General features: G+C 40.0%; 3 protein-coding genes across 8 annotated transcripts; all 3 read right to left on the bottom strand.

The window, feature by feature from the left end:
* Positions 1 to 13,229: 13,229 nt before the first annotated feature.
* Positions 13,230 to 14,418, bottom strand: LOC103438435 (light-harvesting complex-like protein 3 isotype 1, chloroplastic). The gene is made up of 3 exons (XM_008376983.4): positions 13,931 to 14,418; positions 13,682 to 13,819; positions 13,230 to 13,543 (listed from the first exon to the last, which is right to left on the bottom strand). The coding sequence occupies exons 1-3, from the start codon at positions 14,283 to 14,285 to the stop codon at positions 13,350 to 13,352; spliced, it is 687 nt and encodes a 228-aa protein (XP_008375205.2). The 5' UTR covers positions 14,286 to 14,418; the 3' UTR covers positions 13,230 to 13,349.
* A 374-nt stretch (positions 14,419 to 14,792) lies between these two features.
* LOC103438445 (glutamate dehydrogenase 2) lies at positions 14,793 to 17,690 on the bottom strand. Its single transcript, XM_008376991.4, has 8 exons — positions 17,294 to 17,690; positions 17,043 to 17,156; positions 16,208 to 16,504; positions 15,983 to 16,099; positions 15,645 to 15,895; positions 15,453 to 15,528; positions 15,283 to 15,369; positions 14,793 to 15,187 (listed from the first exon to the last, which is right to left on the bottom strand). The coding sequence occupies exons 1-8, from the start codon at positions 17,399 to 17,401 to the stop codon at positions 15,002 to 15,004; spliced, it is 1,236 nt and encodes a 411-aa protein (XP_008375213.2). The 5' UTR covers positions 17,402 to 17,690; the 3' UTR covers positions 14,793 to 15,001.
* A 1,857-nt stretch (positions 17,691 to 19,547) lies between these two features.
* Positions 19,548 to 22,509, bottom strand: LOC103406464 (mediator of RNA polymerase II transcription subunit 31-like). 6 transcript variants are annotated; one of them, XM_029102766.2, is made up of 7 exons: positions 22,324 to 22,479; positions 22,039 to 22,136; positions 21,839 to 21,960; positions 21,639 to 21,717; positions 21,264 to 21,538; positions 21,075 to 21,136; positions 19,548 to 20,133 (listed from the first exon to the last, which is right to left on the bottom strand). In XM_029102766.2, exons 1-6 carry the CDS (start codon positions 22,346 to 22,348, stop codon positions 21,124 to 21,126), a joined length of 612 nt encoding a protein of 203 aa, XP_028958599.1. In that variant the 5' UTR covers positions 22,349 to 22,479; the 3' UTR covers positions 19,548 to 20,133; positions 21,075 to 21,123. The 6 variants fall into 6 exon arrangements, with proteins under 6 accessions (XP_028958599.1, XP_028958604.1, XP_070681969.1 ...); XM_029102771.2 differs by having other exon boundaries at positions 21,080 to 21,136; XM_070825868.1 differs by having other exon boundaries at positions 21,839 to 21,935.
* Between the last annotated feature and the right edge of the window lie 955 nt (positions 22,510 to 23,464).

Genomic DNA, 23,464 nt, shown 5'->3' with positions numbered 1-23,464 from the left:
TTGAAGATAACCCATTACTGCATTATTCTCAAGGTTATGATGATGATGCAGTTGAAGATTGTGCAGAGATACGGAAGACCAAGAAGAAGACGTGGCTCTTAGCTTTGTACAAAATGGGATTATCACTGCAATAGGCAAGCTTTGCAGTAGAAACATATAAAACTCCCATGACTGGACTGATGTGGACAAGTAACATGCAAATGAATTTGGAAGTTGCTCATCGGGAGTTGCCTCAAAGGTTGATCGAAAAATCTTCTCGTAACCGCCTTCTGCTAGAACCTTTGTTCCTTGTGCAATTTTTTCCATGGCAGCATCAGCAAAACTGGGGCTTGTTTTTAAGTGCTGCCACGTGTTTTCGACCAGATCATCCCCCTTCTTTGTAGGTTCCCTCACTAATTTCCTTCACTTCCCAAACATGTTCCGCACAGTTTCCACCGAATCATTGAATGAGAGAGATTGTGAGAGCGTAGAGGAGGATACAATCTGGGTGGTATATGTGCTTGCACGATATTTCTTTGGCCTCCGACCCGAGTTCGAATGCTTCTCTGCAAACGGCGCAGTGTGAGTCCGACCCGACGTGGGTATCGGTGATTTGAATATCGGGCATAGATTTCACAGCGGATTTAGACGCAGATGGGTTTTCAAGTCGGCCCAAACCGTTAATTTCAATCTGGGAGAGCTGTTCAAAGAAGTGGTTGAAGCCCTAACCCATTAAAAGGTCGGACATGGTGGGCGGAAGTGGTCGGAGCCCCCGACCCTGCGGCGTCATTATAGTACAGTTAGGCTGCAGTAGTGGCTGTGGCATCGTCTCGATCTCTTCGAGGAAGCTGGTTTCGCAGTGGGGGCATGAGAGGACGGAGTCCAGAGAAAACACGCCGACGAAGCGAGTGCATCTGTAATACTAATGCGACGTCGTTGGTGGCGATGAAGGCATGGCCATGAGGTTTAGAGATAGAGAAAAGGCGCGTCGGGAGGGTATCGGGAATCGGCTTCATGCAGCCTTACTGATGTGAATCTCCTTCCCGCGATCGACCTGACTTCGACGGTGGAAGGTGTCGGGAAGTGTAGCAAGCCGGAGGTAGAGGTTGGGGTACAACACGTGACAAATCCCAGATCTCAAAGTGCCTAAATTAAGCTGCTTTTGGTGGCGAAAAACGCATGACAGATGACTGAGCCGGCTGAGTCGACGCCGACGACGACGTCGTTGTGGAGGCAGAAGCTGATACGGTGGATGGGTCAGCTGTGATCAGATCCATCAACTTCATCCCTCACGAGTCTGCCATAGCTAAAGTTGAGATGGGGTTCTATCCCTGGGCTCACGTATGGGACTCTGAGCATGAAACGCTCTGCAATTGTGACCTCGTGGCTCCGTATCTGCTTGAAGAGGCCGGGTTTGAGGGTTTGGTTTTCTCAGATAGGTCGTAAGCTCGAGCCTCCTTGTCGTGAGCTCGGGCCGTCTCAATCAAATTTTGAAACAGCAGCACTTGGGTTATGAGCTCCAGACTCTGACGTATCCATTGCTTGAGGCAGATCTGAGATGGGATCTTCGATGATGTCCATTGAAGCGGCGCCGGTTCTCTTTCCCACTCGAAATCGCCTTTACTCTGCTGTTCATCTCTTTCCCCCATAGCTTCGGGGTCGGACTGGATGTGAACATCTGCAGGGAATAATTTGCACTCCTCGGAGAATATTTGAGCTTGTTTTTCAGCTATGGAATCAATTGGACTGGGATTCAAAATCGTCGCAAAAACTGAAAAATGTTTTGGTGAATTTTCAGGTTTTAATTGGGGCGTTTGAATCAATCAACAATTTGAGATGTTGGATTTTGATGGGAAGTGATGTGATGGGATGGGATCGAGGAGATGGAGTGTGGGTGGTGGTTCTGTCACTGTTCTCTGAAATGTGCCAAAATTGAGGAGAGAGGAACTGGGTTGTGGAGGAGAGAAGTGGGCATCCAGGAGAGGCGGTGCTGTTTTCTGCAGATTCACGGTGGAGGTTGTGAGGTTTGATGAAAAAAATGAAAGAGAACCGACATAGCTTTTCGTGTCGATTCCCACAGACGGCGCCAAATGTTGATGCACAAAACCGGATGTCTTGGAACAACGTAAATCCGACCGTGAATCTGCACAAACGCTCAAGAACACGAAGAACACAAAGAACACAAGGATTTTATCGTGGTTCACCCCAATGTTTGGGCTACGTCCACACTGATTGTATTTTATTTCTCTGTTGAAGAGGGAGAGAGAGCTTAGGGGATGTGAGGAGCTTTGAGAGGGGGTGAGAGGCTTCAGAAATGGCCTCTGATGGTGAGAATGAGCCTCCGAGAATGAGAGTGAGGCCTCCCCCAATTGTGAGGGTGAGGGGTCCTTTTATAGAATAAGGACTCCTCACTTATTACATATCTGCCCCTTCCTTTATCCCATAATTACATTTAAGTCCCCTGAGTATTTGTACGAGATCTAAATACGAGGCCCTAAATATGGTATAAACACGTTGTATTAATATAAGATGAAAAAGAATGTGTACTACATACGAAGCATTCACAAAAGTTTAAGCATTAGACCTCTCTGTGTTCTGATTTGATCTGCTATTGGTAACGAGAACGAGGCTGGCCACATGATGGCATCAGAGACATCATATCCCCTCAAGCAGATAGGCGGGCGAGAATGAATGGCTCGATCGCTCGGTCCTGAAAAGTTGGGCCCACTGAATGGCCCCACTTATTTGGAGGGGCTGGAGCTGTTTTTCTTGGATTTGAGGGATTGCATCACCCAATTGCTAGAGTGGAGTTGCTCTTATAGCCTTGTAAACAGGTTGGGCAACTGGCCCAGTCTTGTGGATTCTTGATAAGATTTTGGCAAGCTCACAGGACGCTTTACAAAGGCATACATAACCTTAAACATAAGGGAGTTTTAACGAAAAGCACCCGGTACTGTTCACTTTAACGAAAAATCATATTTTTACACTAAAAAGTCAATCCTGATACTATTCATTTTACCCTTTATTTTGTCCTTATCATTAAAACTCAAAGTTTTCAAACCCTTTTAATTAATTTTCCTTAAACATAATTTACAAATAATTAGAATTTCGGACAACTACAGAGAAAAAAGAAAGTTCTGAAGGGTTTTGCGAAAGGTGACAAATTACAAACTCAACAAATAAATAGAGATAAGGTGCTACCTGTTCGCACGCAAGAGAGAAGTAAAGAATCTGCACGCCTCCAATGGCTTCCCCATAGGTTAAACTTATTCTTAGACTTTGCAGAATTATAACATTTTGTTCAAAGTATCGATTCTTTGTATGATAAAACTCTAAAGCATAAAAAAAGCTTCCATTTTCGATTCCTCACAAGTATTCTATCTCAAATTTGCATGAGATATTCAAATTCAGTATCACTAATTGAGCAATTTATCCTTTCAATCGTACAATTTCTCCAATTCTTCAGAGCATCAATGAAAAAAAAAACACAATCTTTTTACTGACTAACGATAAGAGGACACAATCGGGCACAAAAACAGAGTAATTACAGAAACTGTCAATCCATACCTTAAGATCGAGGAGCGAAGAGTACAGCTGCCAGTACGCGAGAATCTCGAATGAATTTTCGGCCGAGGAGTGGCTCTGATACCAAATTGTCACATCCCGGTCCGCATAGTAAGATATTGTCTACTTTGGGTCAGGCCTTCACGAATTTGTTCTTAGGTTTCCACCCAAAACGCATCTCACTATTGGGAAGTGGGCATGTGCATATAAGGCACATCACTTTCTCTCCTCCGAGGCGATGTGGGATCTCACAATCACCGGCCGGAAGTGTGCCGATGAGGGCATCGGGCCCCTAATGGGGGTAGATTTTGAGATCCCACATCGTCCGGGGAAGAGGAGGTGATGTGCCTTATATGTACATGCCCACCTCCCTATAGTAAGACGTATTTTTTGTGGAAACCTAAGAACAAATCCGTGAAGGCGTGGCCCAAAGTAGACAATATCTTATTATGCGGACTGAGATGTGACATAAGGTGAACTGCCAATTTAGTTCCTGAATTATTATCTTAGTAAAAATTAGGTCTCTAAACTATTTTTTCAGAAAAATCAATCATTGAATTATAAAAATCTGCCAATTTACATCCCTAATATTATATTCGAAACTACTATATTCAATTTTTTGTCAATTTAAGTCATGTTACTTGTATTTGATACACATTGGAGGGTAGATTGGTAGTTTTTCATAAAGAAATAGTGTATGAAGTTAACTTTGGAGGGTAAATTGGTAGTTTTTCATAAGAAATAGTGTAAGTTAACTTTGAAGGGTAAATTAGACATTAGATTCACAATCTTTATAAAATGTTGAGGGCTTATAGGCGAGAAAATGACGGCATTACATTCTAAAGTATGTCAAATTACTTAAGTTGACAAAAAATTAGATAAAATAGTTTTGAATATAGTAGTAGGGATGAAAGTAGCAATTTTTAATGAATTAATGGACTTATTTTATTGAAAAAATAATTCAGAGACTTAATATTTACTGAGATGATAGTTCAAGGACTAAATCAGCACTTCATCCTAGAACATAACAAACATATATAGAACTATTTGGATTTATACTAAAGCATATTATATATCAATTTTCTAGTATGAAAACGGTAGTATTGCATTAATAGCAAAAGATAGTACAAAAGGTAATACAAAAGTCAGTCCATTACATTTACAGCACATCCTCCAAAATCACATTGGCTAAAAAAGCGGGAGGTGTATCTAACCAAAGACAATGACTAACACCTCCAAGGGCATAGCGAGGGAGGCCATTAGCTTGAGACGGACGTGGGTGTAAGAAGCGTCAGTGATCCTCCTCAGCAGATCTTTGGAATCTTCAATATTCAAAAATCACATTTTGAAACACCCTTGTCGCGGCCAAAAGCAAGCCATCCTTGAATGCTAGTGCCGCCATATGCTACAGAATTTTTCATTGTGATCGGAACACGAGAGGTACATCATGTGTTTTTATATAAATGGTGGGAAATGTTAATTTTTAAGTTATTAACTTTTTAACATTCATATCCCACCACTTGTATGGTGACAGATGACGTACCATCTCGTGTACCAGTTATACTGAAAAATCTATAGAGGGAAGGGAACGAAGCTATAGTTCTTCACAAGAGCAGCAATAAAGTTCCCCTGGCAGTCACGAACAACAATACCAACACCCCCGTGTTGAGTTCCTTGTTCCAGGCACCATCAACATTTAGCTTAAGCTGTCCCCTGGGTGGTCTTTTCCACCTAAAATTATCGGGATTGGAGGATCTGGGTTGGATGGGAGTTAGTGAGGACAAATTCCAGTCATAAAGAAGTAATTCGAGAGGCAAGAAAATTTGGGGCTTCCAACTTGTCATTCCACAGCCGCGAGTTCCTAGCTCCCCAGATCACCCAACACAGCATCATGAAGAGATCAAAATCTGGTGGTGATAGCTGCTCAGCCAGGCTCATGACCCAGTCACCCATGGGTGTCCCAACGTGGCATCTATATTTGTAGGGGGGATGATAACCAGGTGCAGCGGGCAAAATGGCACTCCTTAACAGATTTGACCCCTTCACATGATAGGCAAGCGAGTTTGTTTCATAGAAGGCTACCTGAAGTTTGAATTTGGACCTCAATTATTAACAAGCCTCACCACGGGGTTTATTTTAAGAACTTTTTCACCATGAAGGTGATATTAAAAGTGGCGTGTCATCACAGGAACCATGAAAAAAAAATTTGACCTTAATATGTTAAAGTGAAAGATAAAATTAAATAATAGATTGAAGAGTAGGTTGGAGTGACAAATTTAATGCCAAAACGGGTTAGCAAATGACATTTTTAAAGAAAAGATTTGCTAACTCATTTGGAGATGCTCTTAGAGCTCATTAAAGGTAAGCAAGTGAAAGATTCATTATCACTTCATATTGAGGTTAAATTAAGCATGCTTCAAGCCCTCGGATTAGTACGACAAACCCCCACCCTGGAGTTATAAATCCTTGGAGGTGAAAGCATAAGAGCAAAATGATTCGATCGTGTCATTGTATGTTCATTGTTCGTGGCGGGAATTTCCGTGGGGGATGCTTCTTGGCCGACGAGCACACAGCTCCTCAAGAGGTTGGCGCCGGTTAATGCTTTCTGTCGGGCTCCTGCTTTACTGGCGGGCTTGTCGGGTAAGGCCTGTCGGGCAAGGCTGAAAGAGAAGGACATAGTTAACTTTGAAATGTGCCTTTGTGAGGCCTTAGGTGTAGGCCTTGAGGCTCACAATCAATATTAACTTTTAAGTGCTCGGGCGTGCCACTGCCATCTTCAGCATGGCAGATGTAGAACGAATGTTTTGAGTTTTAATTATATATATTCGAGAGACTATGTTGGTTATTAACAGGTGCCTTTGTGGGGCCTTAGGTGTAGGCCTTGAGGCTTCTCATAAATAACTAACTTAGTACTCGAACACATAAGATTCCTTTTCTTGGTTATGAATCTTATAACCATCATACTTCTGATTACCTAAGCCCAAAGAGTAGAATGAATCCAAATAGGTGCCTTTGTGGGGCCTTGAATAGGTCTTGAGGTTTCCCATCAGAACTCCTTCTATACTCAATGTACTCGCCCGAGAAATAGGATGAATCCAAATAGGTGCCTTTGTGGGGCCTTGAATAGGCCTTGAGGCTTCCCATTAGAAGTCATCCCGTACTCGAACGTTATGTGGTAAACATATTATAACAGCAATAAAACTAAGTGACAGGTCGATTACTTGCGCCTCAAGTAACTTCGGACTTCTTGTTATCAAAGCTTGTCGTGGATGGGTTAAGTCCACATCAGGTTCTTTTTTATGCCTTGAGGCCAATGACTTTTTAGAGTGATCAAATCTTATATGCTCGAGGGCTTAGAACTTAGATCTGGCTTGAACTGTGAAGACATATTCAAATCCGATTCAAGTGCTGAGAGAGTCTTTTAATAGCCATATTACTAGAAATAACTTGGATACAACTTGTAGTATACAACATATTGCTAGGCTAATGAATGAAAAGACAAAAACAAAGAGGGTCGGGCAAGGCTTGTCGTCTTGCAACTTCCTATCTTTGTGGTTTATCAGGGGGTTTGAAAGCTTAGAAAAAGGGTTGGGAGGTGAGTTTACAGAAAGAAATCGATACTACAGCAAGAGTTGAACAGGGTAGCAGAGCTATTACAAAGGGTTTATCCCGAAAGAGATGAAGGCTTGGGTTGACTACAGCTTCGTTTTGAAGGCAAATCTGGCTTTGAGCAGAGTTTGTGCTTGTATTTGTTTGTTTGAGTGTCCTTGACTCTGACTTCTCTTTCTCCTTTTATAGACATCTTGGCTTGGCCTCGTGTAGCAATAATCTTGCCCGAATGCAGTTTGAAGGATAGTGACTCATCAGCTATTTACTTGTACTGCCATTATAAAGTACTTTTGGGCTGATTAGCTGGCTGGTCTATACCACTTGGCCCTTGGGTAGGTGAGCAAGTGGTGCAAATGATCTGTACCTAGTCGGGAAAGGCCTTTTCTGCTTTCTGGGTTTGGGCTGGGCTTCGGGCTTTTCCTTCTCTTTTTGGGCCAACTCCCCTATAAGCCCAAAGTTTAAATTTTAACCCAAACATTCATAAAATGGACAAGAACTAAAAAAACATATAAATGGATACGCAGAAGCGCTTCTGGTTAAGATAATACAAATTTTCTTTTGGAAGGCAGATTTAAATCTTTTTTCTAGTTTGATCGTTTTGATCTTGCCACGAAGCTTGCCATTGCTTGTCGTAGAAGGTAGCTGTTGTGCAATGATAACACCAAACCCGTTGGAACCAACTCAAGCTAACCCACAGGAAATTTATCAAATGAAAATGTAAGAACAAAATATTAAAGACACCAAGATTTTAACGAGGTTCCTCAACAATCAGTGTAACTGGAGTACGTCCTCGGAGCAGTAGGAGCTCACCCAATAATCCATTATCAACCAAATGGGAGTTTACAAAGTGTTGGCAATCTCACAACCCAAAACCCCAATACACCCAATAACTCTCACTCACCAAAGAAACAAATAGAGAGGGAAATATAGTGAATAATTTCATCTCTATACAAAGCTCAAAGCTAATACACAAATACAACTTTGATTGAGTGAGTACCAACAAAGAAAGAAATCACCTTTCTTTCTTCTCTTTCTGCTCTCAGTTTTCTGCTCTCTGCAGCTCACTTTTCTCTCTCAAAGATAGGCTACTCAAACTGAAAAAATGGTGCACACTTCCTCTCTTTCTCACTTCCGTATATTCACTTCATCAATACAAAAGCACCCAATAAAAAATTCAACAAACATAATCATGATGCCTCCTCATCATGATGTTCCCTCATCATTTTGTCTTTCACCTTTTTGTTTCTTTTGGTTTGTTTATTAGCCGAAAGTTGTTTTGTTTTGTTGTCCACTTGGCCACTTATTCAACAATCTCCACCTTGGCCAAGTTTCGAAAAACGCCATGATAAGCCAACCAACACAATTAACACACAACATCACTCCCAAACACTAGCAAGAGAACAACTCATGCCGAGCCAAATGCTCCAAAACTCCTATCGCTCATCGCCTTCTTTATATAGGCAAAATATGAGCCAAGTTCAAGCAATGAACAAACTTGGCTACACCAACAACCTTAGTCAACATATCAGCGGGGTTGTCTTTAGTTGGAATCTTCTGGAGAATGATTTCCCCTTCACCAACAATTTCACAAACAAAGTGATAACGCACATCTATGTGCTTGGTCCTCGCATGATGAACCTGATACTTAGCCAAATAAATGGCACTCTGACTATCACAATGTACCTCCACCTGCTTCTGATCAACCCCCAAATCTCTAATCAGCCCATGTATCCAAATGGCCTCCTTTATGGCTTCAGCAACTGCCATATATTCAGCCTCTGTAGTAGACAAGGTAACAGACGACTGCAAAATGGACCTCCAACAAACTGGTCTTTTAGCCATAGTAAACACATAGCCTGTAGTAGACTTCCTTCCATCCAGATCACCTGCATAATCTGAATCAACATAACCAACTGCAAAATGACCAATACCAGAGTCATCCCTCTCAAAGCATAAACCAACATCTCGAGTATCATGGAGATATCTCAATATCCACTTAGCTGCTTGCCAATGCTCTTTACCTGGATTATGCATATATCGACTCACATGCCAACTGCATGAGCAATATCCGGTCTAGAGCATACCATTGCATACATCAAACTACCAACCAAATTTGCATATGGTATATTTTTCATTTGCAGCTTCTCTTTATCATTTTTAGGACATTGTAGAGAACTCAATTTAAAATGAAGAGCCAAATGGGTACTAACCGGTTTGGTTGAATCATGAACTCCAAACTTCCGAATCAACTTCTCAAGGTATTGTCTTTGATTCAAACTGACCAAACTCTTCTCTCTATTTCTAGTAATCTCCATGCCAAGGATCTTCTTTGCTTCACCAAGATCCTTCATCTCAAACTCATTCTTCATTTGTTTCTTCAATTTCTCAATCTCTTCAACATTCTTTGAGGCAATCAACATATCATCAACATATATCAATAAATAAATGAAAGACCCATCTTGCAACTTCTTGAAGTACACACAATGATCATATTGACTTCTAGAATAATTTTTGCCTCTCATAAATTTATCAAACCTCAAATACCATTGCCTTGGAGATTGCTTCAAGCCATATAGTGATTTCTTCAATTTGCAAAACAAGTTCTCCTTCCCTGTCACTATATACCTATCCGGTTGACACATATAAATCTCTTCATTCAAATCACCATGTAGGAAAGCCGTCTTCACATCAAGTTGCACAAGCTCAAGATCATAATGTGCAACAAGAGCTAACATAATGCGAATTGAGGAGTGCTTCACAACCGGAGAAAATATTTCATTGTAGTCAATGCCCTCCTTTTGTGCATACCCTTTAGCAACTAATCTTGCTTTGAATCTCACATTGCTTTTCTCATCAGCATCTTCCTTCTTGGCATACACCCATTTGCAACCGATAGCTTTCTTGCCCTTAGGCAATTTAGCTAACTCCCAAGTCTTGTTCTTCAAGAGAGAATTCATCTCATCACCCATGGCATTGCACCACCTCTCATTTTCCTCACTCTCAATGGCTTCCTCAAAATTGGATGGAATCTCATCAGTGATAATAGGAAGAGCAAAAGCAACATAGTCACTATACCGAGTTGGCTTGGTAATTTGTCTCTTTCCTCTGTTCTTGGCAATAGACTCTTGAGGTGAAACTTGCTCTTCAACTTGAATAGAATCTTCAAGCTCAACTTCTTCAACATCCTCATGGTCTCCAACTTCTTCACTTGTAGTTGCTTCGACATCAGCGGAAATAGGATTTGAAGTACCAGAGGCAACTTTCTCAAGCTCCACCTGTTGGACATCTTTCACATTCTTCTCAGAGTCATTGAACATACTTTCTTCATCAAATGTCACATCTCTGCTGATTACAAGTTTTTTCATCTCTGGGCACCACAACCTGTAACCTTTGACACTGCTACTAAAACCAAGAAAGATAGCCTTTTTGGCTATAGGATCAAGTTTATTTTCAGTCACATGAAAATAAGCAGGTGAACTAAAAATACGGATATAGTCATAATCAGAAGAAGGTTTTCCAGTCCATACCTCCATTGGTGTCTTACCCTGAACAGTAGTTGAGGGTAACCGGTTGATGATGTGACATGCATAATTAACTGCTTCTGCCCAAAATGACTTGCTTAAACCCGACTGAGACAACATACATCTAACCTTCTCAAGCAAGGTTCGATTCAATCTTTCTGCAACTCCATTTTGTTGTGGAGTTCTCCGAACACTAAAATGTCTCACAATTCCTTCTTCTTTGCAAACTTTAAAGAAAGGATCGGATGTGTATTCACCACCATTATCCGATCTCAAAATCTTAATCTTTCTCCCAGTCTGGTTCTCAACCATTTTCTTCCAACCCAAGAAAATGCTTAACACCTTACTCTTGTGCTTCATAGTGTAGACCCAAGACCTTCTTGAATAATCATCAACAAAGGTCACGAACCAATGTCTACCACTCAAAGAGGGAGTCTTTGTAGGACCCCAAACATCTGAATGCATATAATCAAGAATGCCCTTCGTCTGATGTACAGCAGTACCAAACTTCACTCTAGTTTGCTTCCCCAAGACACAATGCTCGCAGAAATCAAACTTACAAGTCGTGGCACCTTTTAGAAAACCTTTTTTCACAAGCCCTTGTAGAGCTTTCTCACCGGCATGGCCTAATCTCATATGCCACAGTCTAGTAGTATCTGAATCAGATGTGCCCATATTTTCAGAGACTACAGATGCTTCACCTGTCACAGTACTTCCCTGCAATAAATACAAATGGCCACATCGAGGAGCTTTCATCACAACAAGTGCACCATAAGTAACTTTCAATGTATGTCCATTTGAATGAAACCTGAAGCCCTTGGATTCTAAAGTACCCAAAGAAATAAGATTTTTCTTCAAATTCGGTACATACCGAACACCTGTCAACTCTTTAACCATGCCATCATGCAACTTCAAATGAACTGTACCAATCCCTTTTGTTGTGCAAGGATTGTCATCTCCCATGAACACAACGCCACCATCAAACTCTTTCAAGCTTGAAAACCAATCCTTATGAGGAGTCATATGATGAGTACAACCCGTATCCAACACCCACTTAGTAGCACAATCAAATGATGAGGAAGTGGTTAAAGCAAAATCAGAAAAATTTGTTTCAACCTCAGCAACATTAGCTTCAGAACTTTCTTTGCCTTTGGTCTTCAACCTAGGACAATCTTTCTTCCAATGGCCCTTATTATGACAAAAGGCACATTCATCCCTTTCCAAAGTTTTTCTACCTTTAGAGTTTCCTCTAGGTCGAGATTGTGATTTTTTCCTGCTAGAAGATGATATTCTTTCCGATGATCTACCTCTAACAAATAAAGCTTCAGAGGTACTATCATGGTTTTTATCTCTATGCCTCATTTCATAATTCATCAATGCATTTGACACATCTTCAAATTTCACAGTTTCTTTACCATGCATAATAGTGGTAACAAAATGCTCATAAGAGTCCGGCAAGGAATTCAACAATATTAAGGCTTTATCTTCATCCTTAATATCCTCATCTAAATTTAATAAGTCGGCAATCAACTTATTAAAAGCATCAAGGTGTCTAATCATTTTTGTACCTTCTTTGTATTGGAAGCGGTAGAGTTTTTTCTTCAAGTGTAGCCGGTTCTCTGCACTCTTTGTCATATACTTGTCTTCCAATTTTTGACACAACACACTTGTTAATGTCTCCCGCATCACAAAATACTTCTGAGTTTTTGCAAGGCACAACCGAATTGAAGAGCAAGCCCACAAATTTAATTTCTCCCATTCCGGCTTCGACATAGCTTCCGGCTTCTCTCCCAAAGCGGCAAGTAGATCTTGTTGAGCCAACACATCTTTGACCTCACATTGCCACATCCCGAAGTTGTTTGTGCCATCAAACTTTTCCACTTCGAACTTTGCATTTTGCACCGTAGTTCTTGCAAACCCGGAGCTGCTTCCAAAAGGATTCTCATCTTGCCCGTCTGACATCTTTGGCAACTAGACAGTACCCAAGAGCAACCAGTGCTCTGATACCAATTGTTGTGCGAGGATAGCACCAAACCCGTTGGAACCAACTCAAACAAACCCACAGGAAATTTATCAAATGAAAATGCAAGAACAAAATATTAAAGACACCAAGATTTTAACGAGGTTCCTCAACAGTCAGTGTAACTGGAGTATGTCCTCGGAGCAGTAGGAGCTCACCCAATAATCCACTATCAACCAAATGGGAGTTTACAAAGTGTTGGCAATCTCACAACCCAAAACCCCAATACACCCAATAACTCTCACTCACCAAAGAAACAAATAGAGAGGGAAATATAGTGAATAATTTCCTCTCTATACAAAGGTCAAAGCTAATACAAAAATACAACTTTGATTGAGTGAGTACCAACAAAGAAAGAAATCACCTTTCTTTCTTCTCTTTCTGCTCTCAGTTTTCTGCTCTCTGCAGCTCACTTTTCTCTCTCAAAGATAGGCTACTCAAACTGAAAAAATGGTGCACACTTCCTCTCTTTCTCACTTCCGTATATTCACTTCATCAATACAAAAGCACCCAATAAAAAATTCAACAAACATAATCATGATGCCTCCTCATCATGATGTTCCCTCATCATTTTGTCTTTCACCTTTTTGTTTCTTTTGGTTTGTTTATTAGCCGAAAGTTGTTTTGTTTTGTTGTCCACTTGGCCACTTGGCCACTTATTCAACAGTAGCTTCATCGGCGAGCTTCCTAAGGTTTCCGAGATCTTGTGTTCGCCTAATGAGTATTATAGCAGTGACTGTCACGAAAAACCCTGCCTTGCAGATGAAGTTTCCTGTTTGCCCGACAACCCCAATCCCCGTCAAGGCATCTACAACATATGCCATGAAGAATCCCACCATTGCCGCTCGACCTAATTACAAAGCAACAAAAATTGAAATTGGGTGTATAAGTTCATGTGACGTATAATAAAGCAATGCGTGCAGCAAGAGATGTAATTCTAATAACAGAGAAGTGTGAGTGTGTGAAGTGATGGGTGATTGGAAACAACCGTTGATCAGCTCAGCCTCCGGGAGATAAGATCTCATCATCCATGCCCACCATGGTATGATGGAGCTCCTAAACACTACCGGGTCATCGTTCGTAGATGCTTCCGGGTGAAGCTCAAGGAACTTCCTCCTTTTAGCTTCTGCAGTGCCAACACATAAAAAATCAACGATGTTCTAATCGAATTTTATATTTGGATTAAATGGAACAGAAGCACAGAAAAATTACAACTCAAACTGAATAAATTACAAACCTGCTAGAATCATGCCATCCCAATCCATCTTGCCATTTTTGGAAAACATATTCAGATCCCATGTCCCATTCTTCCACCTTTCGTCCCTGAATTTCAAGACAGACAACTCTGCGCCCCCGAGACCATCCTCTGATTTGGAGTCAGCAGCATCCTCTGCCTTGTGTTTTTCGACGCGTAAAGCAGATTCCTCTTGTGCAGATACGTTCAAACTATTTGCTACCACATTCAGAGCAACAACATGCGTTGCTTCTTTTGTCCCCAAAGAGCGAGCTCCTGGTTTCGATTGGGGCTGTTTTGTGACTTGATGTGAGCTGCAAACTGTTTGCAGTGAAGCAGAAATGGCAATTGAAGCCATAGCCTTATCTGAGAGATTTTTTTTTCTTTTTGTTCTTGTTGATTTGGTTCTTCAGCTTCTTGATTTCTTCCCCTTTTGCAAATGAAATTGTAGATAGAATTGCTGAAAGTGGGGAGGAAAGCCCATGCTTTGAAATTTGAAAGCTTATCCTCCCTCTCCTTTTTTTGTCAGTGAAGTTATGGGCAGCCTTTTTGCTGCATCTGCTTTAAATATTACTTTGAAGAACAAGTAAAAATTGCCAGAAGTGATTGCCAAAGAAATCACTCCTTGGAAAGGGGAAATAATTTCCACACACCCCCTTGCTTGCACACTCTTGTTTATTTTTGTTCATTAATTCTTCTTTGATCTAATTCAATCCAAAGATTAAAAATAAACAAGGGCGTGCAGGGGAAGAATAATGCACTCAAATCTCTTTTCGAGATTAAATATTGCATGGAACTATTTACCATAAGCACTACTGATGGGAGTATAGGAGCAGAAACTAGCAATTTTATCATTTAAGACACATTGAAACAAGAAAAATCAGAATTTTTTTTTCTTAATAAATCAATCCCTCTAATCAAATACAAATTCTGAATGCAAACAGTTACCGCCGAAAAAGAGAGCCGAGAAATTTGGAGGTAAACTAAGAATAGCTTCAAATCTGCCTTCTTCAGCTATGACTATATATGTAAAGGGGGAAAAAAGAAATGCAACAGGCTAACAGAAGAAGCTCCTTATGCTTCCCAACCCCTTAAGTTGGTGGCGCGCGCAACCCGGTTTACACCCAATGTGAAGGCACCCATTCTGAGATTACAATCATAGGTCTTGCACATGCTCTTGATGTTATGAAATGCCCGAGTCATGTACCTCTGAAGCTCGTTATTCACTTTCTCTTCCTCCCACATAAACCCTTGAATGTTCTGCAACAAAATAAATCGAATTTCAGTATGTTAAAATTATGTCTCTAATATTCAAATGCAACTTAGAAAAATCGAGCTAAAGTCCTGTCAGTCACCTGAACCCACTCAAAGTAGCTAACAGTCACACCACCAGCATTTGCATATATGTCGGGGAGTATTATAACTCCTTTCTTGGATAATATCTGCATCAATAAAAAATCATCTCAGAACTGGAACTATCTTTTTCCGTATTCAAAATCCCGGAAGAATGAAAAGGTAAAAGTACCTCATCAGCTTCTGGATCGGTAGGGTGATTTGCTGCCTCAACGATGAATTTTGCTCTCACAGATGAAGCATTTTCCCTTTACAATAAGATGATTAGAACAGATCAATCAATGACAGTGATTCTGCAGCCAATCGATGTAACATTGTACAAGAAACAATGAAAGCAGTGATTTTGTCGGAAAAAGGCTCAAACCTGTTCAAAACTCCACCTAAAGCAGAAGGGATGAGAACATCACATTCGTGTATAAGTATCTCATTAGGGTCCATGTTATCTCCGCCACTGAAATTTAACAAACTCCCAGTGCTTTCCTTGTGCTTAACCAACTCAATGATATCAAGTCCATTCGGGTTCTTAACTGCACCAGTAATGTCACTCACAGCAATGACCTTACCACCTTTCTCATGTATAAGCTTTGCTGCCCAGGATCCCACGTTTCCGAAACCCTATAAAAATTCACCCAAAACTCAACTTGTTTACATCATTACCGAAACTTCTTAACAAACATGACAGCATCAAATGTGCATACATACCTGAATAACAAAAGTCAAGCCCTTGCATGACTTCCCATATTCTGCAAGTAAAGCTTCTGTTCCAAAAACAACACCGCGTCCAGTTGCAGCCTCCCTACCTAGTGATCCCCCAAGATCCTAAAATCCCAAATACAAGAGATAACTTAGACAGTTCCAGTGACATATATTTGATCCAATTCTAGGAAACCGATTTTTGGCTTAATTTTCTCAGTGTCGAATACTTACTATGGGCTTTCCAGTGACAACAGCTGGTGAGTGACCATGAAATTTGGAGTACTCATCCAAAATCCATGCCATGGTCTGAGCATTGGTGCCCATATCGGGTGCGGGAACATCAGTATGAATTCCAATGAGATCATGGATTTTCTGAGTGAAGACGCGAGTCAGACGCTCCAACTCGCTCATACTTAAGTCCCTTGGGGTGCATCCAATTCCACCCTTGGCTCCACCATATGGAATGTCTGCCACAGCAGTCTTCCAGGTCATCAGCTGAGCCAGGGCATTCACTTCATCCGGATCAACCTTTAAGAAACAAACCAACAACAAATTCAATACAGAATTCACCAACAGAACATACATTTCGCTAATCCATACCCATTTTTTCTTGTGTGATTGCATATGAACAGTTTATCCAAAAACACAATTACATGTAACGCAAATGCATCATTACACTAGTTCTTAACATATTTATGCAAATCTAATCTCTAATTAAAAATTATACCAGTTCGATTAGTACCCAAAAGTTCAGAAACAAAGTTCATGCCTTTTTTTTTTTTTAATTACTGAAAAGAATCGAACCCTGAACATATCATAATCCTAACACGTTACTCTCACCCCACCCTCGCCATTTGGACCGAAAAGCTAATATCTTTAACGATCATTCCTCCCTCCTGGCCTTTTTCTGGAATATGATGATAAAAGTATTCAGTTTTATCTCCAAAAAAACAATCAAATCACTGGACCCCAAAACCCAAATAACATCTTGTCGAACAGAAAACAAGTAGATCAAGAAAAAACAAGAAAAACAAAATACAAAACCAAATTTAGACATCATCCTCACCTCAGGATGATATCTGATCCCTCCCTTCATTGGTCCACGTGCATTATCATGTTGCACTCTGAATCCAACGTACGACACCAAGCTTCCATCGTCCTTAGGAATTGTGCACTCCACCTAATCAACACACACACACACACACACACACACACACACACACAAAGTTCAGAACTTTCTCGAGAAACAAACAGAAATTAATCAAAACATTTACTCTAAACAAAAAAAAAAGACAGAAAAAGCAGCTGATGAACAACCTTGATCTCTCTGAAGGGGATCAAGAGACTCTTCTCAATTTTAGCATCGAGTCCCAGAATACGCGCGGCGTTTTTGAAATTGCGGCTTGTTGCTGCGAGGGCGTTCATGGCTGCTGATCAAACTCGAAAACGGAGAAAACCCAGAAAAAATGACGTGATGGGAAATGCTCAAAGCACCAGAAAAGCTCCAAATTTATAGGAAAGTAACTTGGGTTGTGGTAAAAATGGTGAAATGGGGTAAATGAGACAGTCAAAAACGAAGACTACGAGTTGGGCAAAGGGTGAAGTGGTTGGTGAGTATATATAGGGGAGGAGGAGTAGAAAATGAAAGCTGAGCTGCCACTGATTTTAGGGAGAGAAAGTAGAGAGAGAGGGATTAGCGCTGTGTGTATGCTTAGATGGATACACTAATCAGGATTTATAGGGATAGGATTGAAGAGCTTGGTCAAGCAAATAGCTAACAAGAACAGTGGTGAATTTACGAAAAAGCCACTTGGATCTGATGTTTGGTGAGCTATGAGATGAAGGGTATAACCGTCAATGTGGTGAGCAGTCAAGGAAAGCCGGCAGGTTTTAAGGGGGGCGGCTCATCACGTGAAATTATGTGCATGGCATTAATTAAATTAAATTATATTTTAATTTGAATTTTTTGTTTGTATTTGTCACGCCACTTATTTGTCATCGAGTAATGCTATTCATACAATATTTTTATATTATATTTATATACCATCTTAGTTTTCATTTAATGTGGAAAGCCACATCATTTGAAAATTTTGCAAAATCCAAGGAAATGAAAGAGAAAAACTTATCGTATATCACAATCATCATTTTATTAACTAGTTTTTCTTAATTATTAGTTTATTAAATAATGAATTAAATTTAAAAATCTGATTAATTTAAATAATGTAACTATTCACATCAAATGTTACCTAAAATCGTATGAAAATATGGTATAAATAACATTACTATTTGGCATCCCAGTCCGTTGATTCCCCCAACTTCTTAGTAACAACTGCGTCACGACAACTCAGAGTTGAATGGGAGGGAGATGGGTGATGGCCAATGAAATTTTGCCAGGTGGAAAACAACCTCCTCGGGACGCCGCGCGCTAGGCTACTAGTTTGGACCGCGTTTCGCCGCGTTTTGGTGATGACGTGGAGAGAGACGATTGAAAGGAAAGGGGATGTCTCCAGTTAATTCTACCAAATCCACCAAAAATTTTAATTCGGATCCTTGAAATTTGATCTAACGGTTAAAGTTATTATAATTTTTAAAGAAGATCCTTATTTTTAGCCGTTTGATCAAATTTTAAAGATCTGAATTAAAGAATTTTGTGGATTTGGTAGAAAAAATCCAGAGATGATCATTGATTGAAGGGAGTTTTAACGAAAAATCTGCGGTAACCATATTTTTACACTAAAAAATCAAACCTGGTACAATTTACTTTACCTTTTATTTTGTCTTTATCCTTAAAACTCAAAATTTTCAAATCATTTTCATTAGTTTTCTTTTGAATAAAATGGAAGGTGACTGTATAACGTGTTGGTTTTGATTTTTATCCTTTTTATTTGCTTGAAAATTAAAAGGTGCCGTGCTGTATCTGAACTGTATTTATTTTGTTAAAATATTGGAATAAGTTTTTTTTATCTCTTTGTTTCTACATGTGGAGATATTTTTCAGTGTGACTGATACACGGGGTGGTACCCATGTGTCACTAAACAAATGGTGGGATATGTGTGCTAAAAAGTTAATACCTTAAAAAATATAATTTCTCACCGTTCATATTAAAACACGTGATGTACCACTTGTGTTCCCGTCACAACTAAAAATTTCTCCTACCTACCTGTGGTTTGGAATAAGCTAGGTCACTCATTTGGACAGACGTTTCGCCGCGTTTTGGTGATGACGTGGAGAGAGAGATGAAAGATTGAAATGGAAGGTGACTGTATAACGTGTTGGTTTTGATTTTTGATTTTTATCCTTTTTTATTTGCTTAAAATTTAAAAGGTGCCGTGCGGTTTCTGAATTATATTTACTTTGTTAAAATATGAAAAAGCTCGGTCTCAGCACATTATGATTGAATTTGGAAGGAGAACGTGCTTGGTATCTAAATACGTGAATAGCATGCTCTAATCTTATAATGTACGACCGAGCATTCAACACAAATCTTTTGGTAAAAATTTGGTAAAAATTGGAGACCAAAAAGGTCCAAGCTTTGGTGATTTCCTTAAGAAAATAGGCACAAGCGATGAGATTCATGAAACGTTCGATTTCTCTCTTCTTGAAACTTTGTCTACTTTGCTAGCACCTAAAGAACATCAATCTTTTTACACAAAAGAGGGGGAATCAAACTCAAAATCTCGAGCACAACGGCAAACGCTATTAACTTACATACAAATCCCAAGCAAATATGACTCATGAAATCAGATTTTCATGTAATTAGTCTTCATCAAATGCTTGAAGGCAAATAATGATGTATACCGCTTAGCCATCGTATCATCATGGAGTTCAAATTCGGAGAAAAATCATTCCGATCAATCCAAGGCAAAGTACCTTTTACTCTACCAGTAAAGATTGACAACCCGATCGAAGGGCAGTTCTGAGTTAGGCTTTTAGCAAGGCACCTCAACAGATCTTCAACTCAATCGAAACAAGTAGCGGGCATAAACAAAACTGTCTTCCAGAAGGTCTTCTCAAAGCTTTGTGATATAACGTCACGGTCTCACCAACCAAACTCCCAAGTGCTCATAAGTGCCCTCAAAGACTCTAACATCATATCGTCAGAATGTCTTTGAAAGATGGAAACTGCCGCACTGCACCTTCAGTTCTTGACCATTCTCCTACAATCAACGACAATTTTCAAAACACGTACTAAAAGCCTGAAATATAATGAACAAGATAACTTATCGCAGCCAAAGGCCATTCTTTCCATGATTTCAAAATACAGTAAATATTAGAAGTGCCAAGATTCTGCCACTGGATAACGAAAATCGCAGACCATCCATAATCTCAAATGGTCAGCCAATAGGGTAAACATACCATTGCACTAAAATGCAGTGCAGATTAGTTGTGAATATACTTTAATTTAAATGAAATGCTAAAAAAAAAATGATACAAAGAACTCCTTACAACACAATTTTCCCGTCGTGTAGGCCAGACAAAAATTAAGGTGCCCATCTACTTGAAAACATTAAACTAGTACAGCTTTGAGATCAATGAAATGAGCATCTTATACGTCACTCTCACCAAAATGGCTCAGATTTTTTACTAGTTCGCTCAAAGAACAACTGCAGAGTAGCTGTTCTCACCCTGAGAGGTGTAGTTTAACAAGAGCACATCATCATTGCCATGTATAGGTGGGAGGGGGAACAAAGACTATAACAAAAAACCACGAACAATTAGGAGGGATATGATATGTTCACAACACCTGGTAGCCACTTGATCGGCACACTCCCTTGTGGTATTTTAACACCCAATCCCACCCCAAGAAAAAAGACAAAACGAAAGAAAAGAAGAAGAAACAGAAACTTCTTTGGTTCTTTTCCTTTCTCCTCCCAATTTTCAGCTGGCGGTGAAAATTACATAATCAGATGGAATATGCGGAATGTGATAAACTAGTCACTGAATGCTACCGCTAACCAATAATTTCATAGAGCAGAAAGATTTTGTGAATTAGCTAATCACTATCAAAGAAACAAGAGAGAAATGCAGAAGCGGTGGATACTATATATTGCCATAATGTTAATCTCATAAGCCTGAAGACCAAGAAATTAAAACTTACCTCGCCTGATTTATTTTCCATTGCTGTTATTATGTATGATATTGTCAAGTTAACCGTCTTTCCTATAGTAATAACCACATGCATAAATCAGGCAACTGATCTAGTATGGTCTTTTGGTTAAAAATTGCAGAAAACATGTCCTTCCAGAATAACAATTAACATGAACTATATAAAGTTTAATTAACATACTTCCTCTTTCGTCGATCAACCCCACTATTCCTCGGTTCAACTTTTGGAGCAGACCCAGGGGGCATAGCATACTGCATAGGAGAAGGGGCTGGAGCAGTTGCTGTCACAGAAACAGTTGTAGCCGGCACAGGTGGAACGGGAGGCACAGCATGCTGAGGTGGTGCAGGTGGTGGAAGTGCAGGAACAGGTTCAGGGAGGGATCTCGGTAATATATGTTTTAAACGGTTGTTCCTATAGTTCTTCCAGAAGTAGAATTGCTGCCTATGTGCCAATTCCTAGAAATAAAAAGAAAAACCAGATGAATATGCTGCTGGCTTCAACATACAGTTCCAAAGAATTAAAATTTCAAGGGAGAAAATGCATACAGAGACTGACCTTGTTTCCGGGATGTGCCATTGCAGCGCGAAAGTTCGCATTTTGAAGTTGCTCAAGAAAAAACAGGCAATGAGGATACCTGAACAATTACAAGAAAACATGTCAAGGGACAGAAATTAAAACCTCAGAAAACAATGTAAGACCATTCAACCAACTCCAAACGACCACAAAGCTATCACACGAGACGGGTTTCCGCTCACATTATAAATCTCGTATACTCGGGACGCTGCCAATACTGAAGATGTTTCAAGTACCCAATGAAAGCCTCATCCTCAAAGTAACGATTCTGAGCCAAATCTACATTACATATACAAAATGCAAGCTGCAGGGAATCAAATGCAAGGACAAACTTAAGGGGAAAAAAATCCAAATAGTAAGAGAGATATATACACACACATACAGTGAATGTAGGTGGGATTTGCGAGGCACTGGACGAACTCCAATTCGAGCAAGAATCGCTGCCGGCCGTCATCTGGGTCCTTGTAAATACTGTTTGTCCTGAAATTACAAGCACAAATCAATCAATCGAACGAGTTCGCTCTCTGTTGCAATCAAATGGGTAAAATTTAAGAAATTAGCTAAGATGTGTTTGGCAGCCGAGAAAGTGGAGGAATCAGAAGGAAAGGCAGAAACTTTAGTGATGAATTGAACTGAAAGGGGAAAGGAAGAAGGTGGGTTTGCTTACGGGGGTGGAGTATCGGCTGTGTCATCACTCTCTGTGCCGGACGCCATTAAATATCAACACTTCTAATCGGAAAGCACCCATATTTCGGAAGCGATCCCGAATCGTCCCCTTTTTCTAGCTTCTTCTGTAAGTTACCGTACCCAGACGGAACAGTAAGGAACGGAAGATGTAAATATTGAAAAAGATAAGGAGAAATTTTGTCATAAAATGTTATAAATTTGTCACGGATGTGGAACGGATCGTTTTAGGGAGAAGAGGTGGAACGAAAAATCAGCCAAATTTCGTCCCATGGGACAACCCGTTCCATAGTTTTTAGGCGCACCAAACGTGAGACGGAACGGCTCCCGTTCCGTCCCGTCCGGTCCCACATACCAAACGGTTTTGTAACAACTAAAGCAACGAGTATGGGCCGGGCCGGCCCAAACAGACCCCAATCACAAAATGACTATCTAGCCCAGTGCGGCATTGTCACACACAGTCACTGTTTTTAAATAGTGATAATGTTAGACTATTTGAATTGGCCCTGCAGTTTCTTCCTTCTTAATGCAAACAAAATCTGGCAAACATGTTTAAAGCAGATTTTTGGTTGCTTAATACGATAGTTAACAAAATTAGTATATTAAGAACCTACAAAAGGGACCTAATGCAGCTTTTACATGGTTAAATCAACAGTATATTATCCCGGATTTTGTTTGCATGGTTAAAACAGATTTTTCTTGCATTTTGTTTGCTTAATCCGACAGTTTGATTTTTGTATCATCTGGAGCAGTTCATCACGTATTAAGAACCTTTTATACAAAACAATTTGTGCAACACTAGTTTAGTAATTTTTGTTTTTTTGTTAGACCTTGTGATTGCAACTATCTGTTTATTCAATTACTTGTTTGCTTGCATATTGTTTTTCTTTTTCTTATTTCATGTATGCGATAGATCTCGTATTGAAGTTGTGAATTTAGAGGAAAAGAGTTGCACGCGCCTACAATTTGATCTTGACCAACTACTTTGCTCACATGCTTGTGCTGCATGTAGACACTGACAAATTTCATGGTATCATATGTGTTCCCATTATTATACCATAAACTCTTTAGTCATTGCGTATGCAAAAGCTATATGGCCAGTTGGAGATCAGATTGATTGGATA

This window comes from Malus domestica, chromosome 01 (genome assembly GCF_042453785.1).
Source record: "Malus domestica chromosome 01, GDT2T_hap1".
NCBI lineage: Eukaryota > Viridiplantae > Streptophyta > Magnoliopsida > Rosales > Rosaceae > Malus > Malus domestica.
This window is presented reverse-complemented; position numbering and strand designations above follow the sequence as displayed.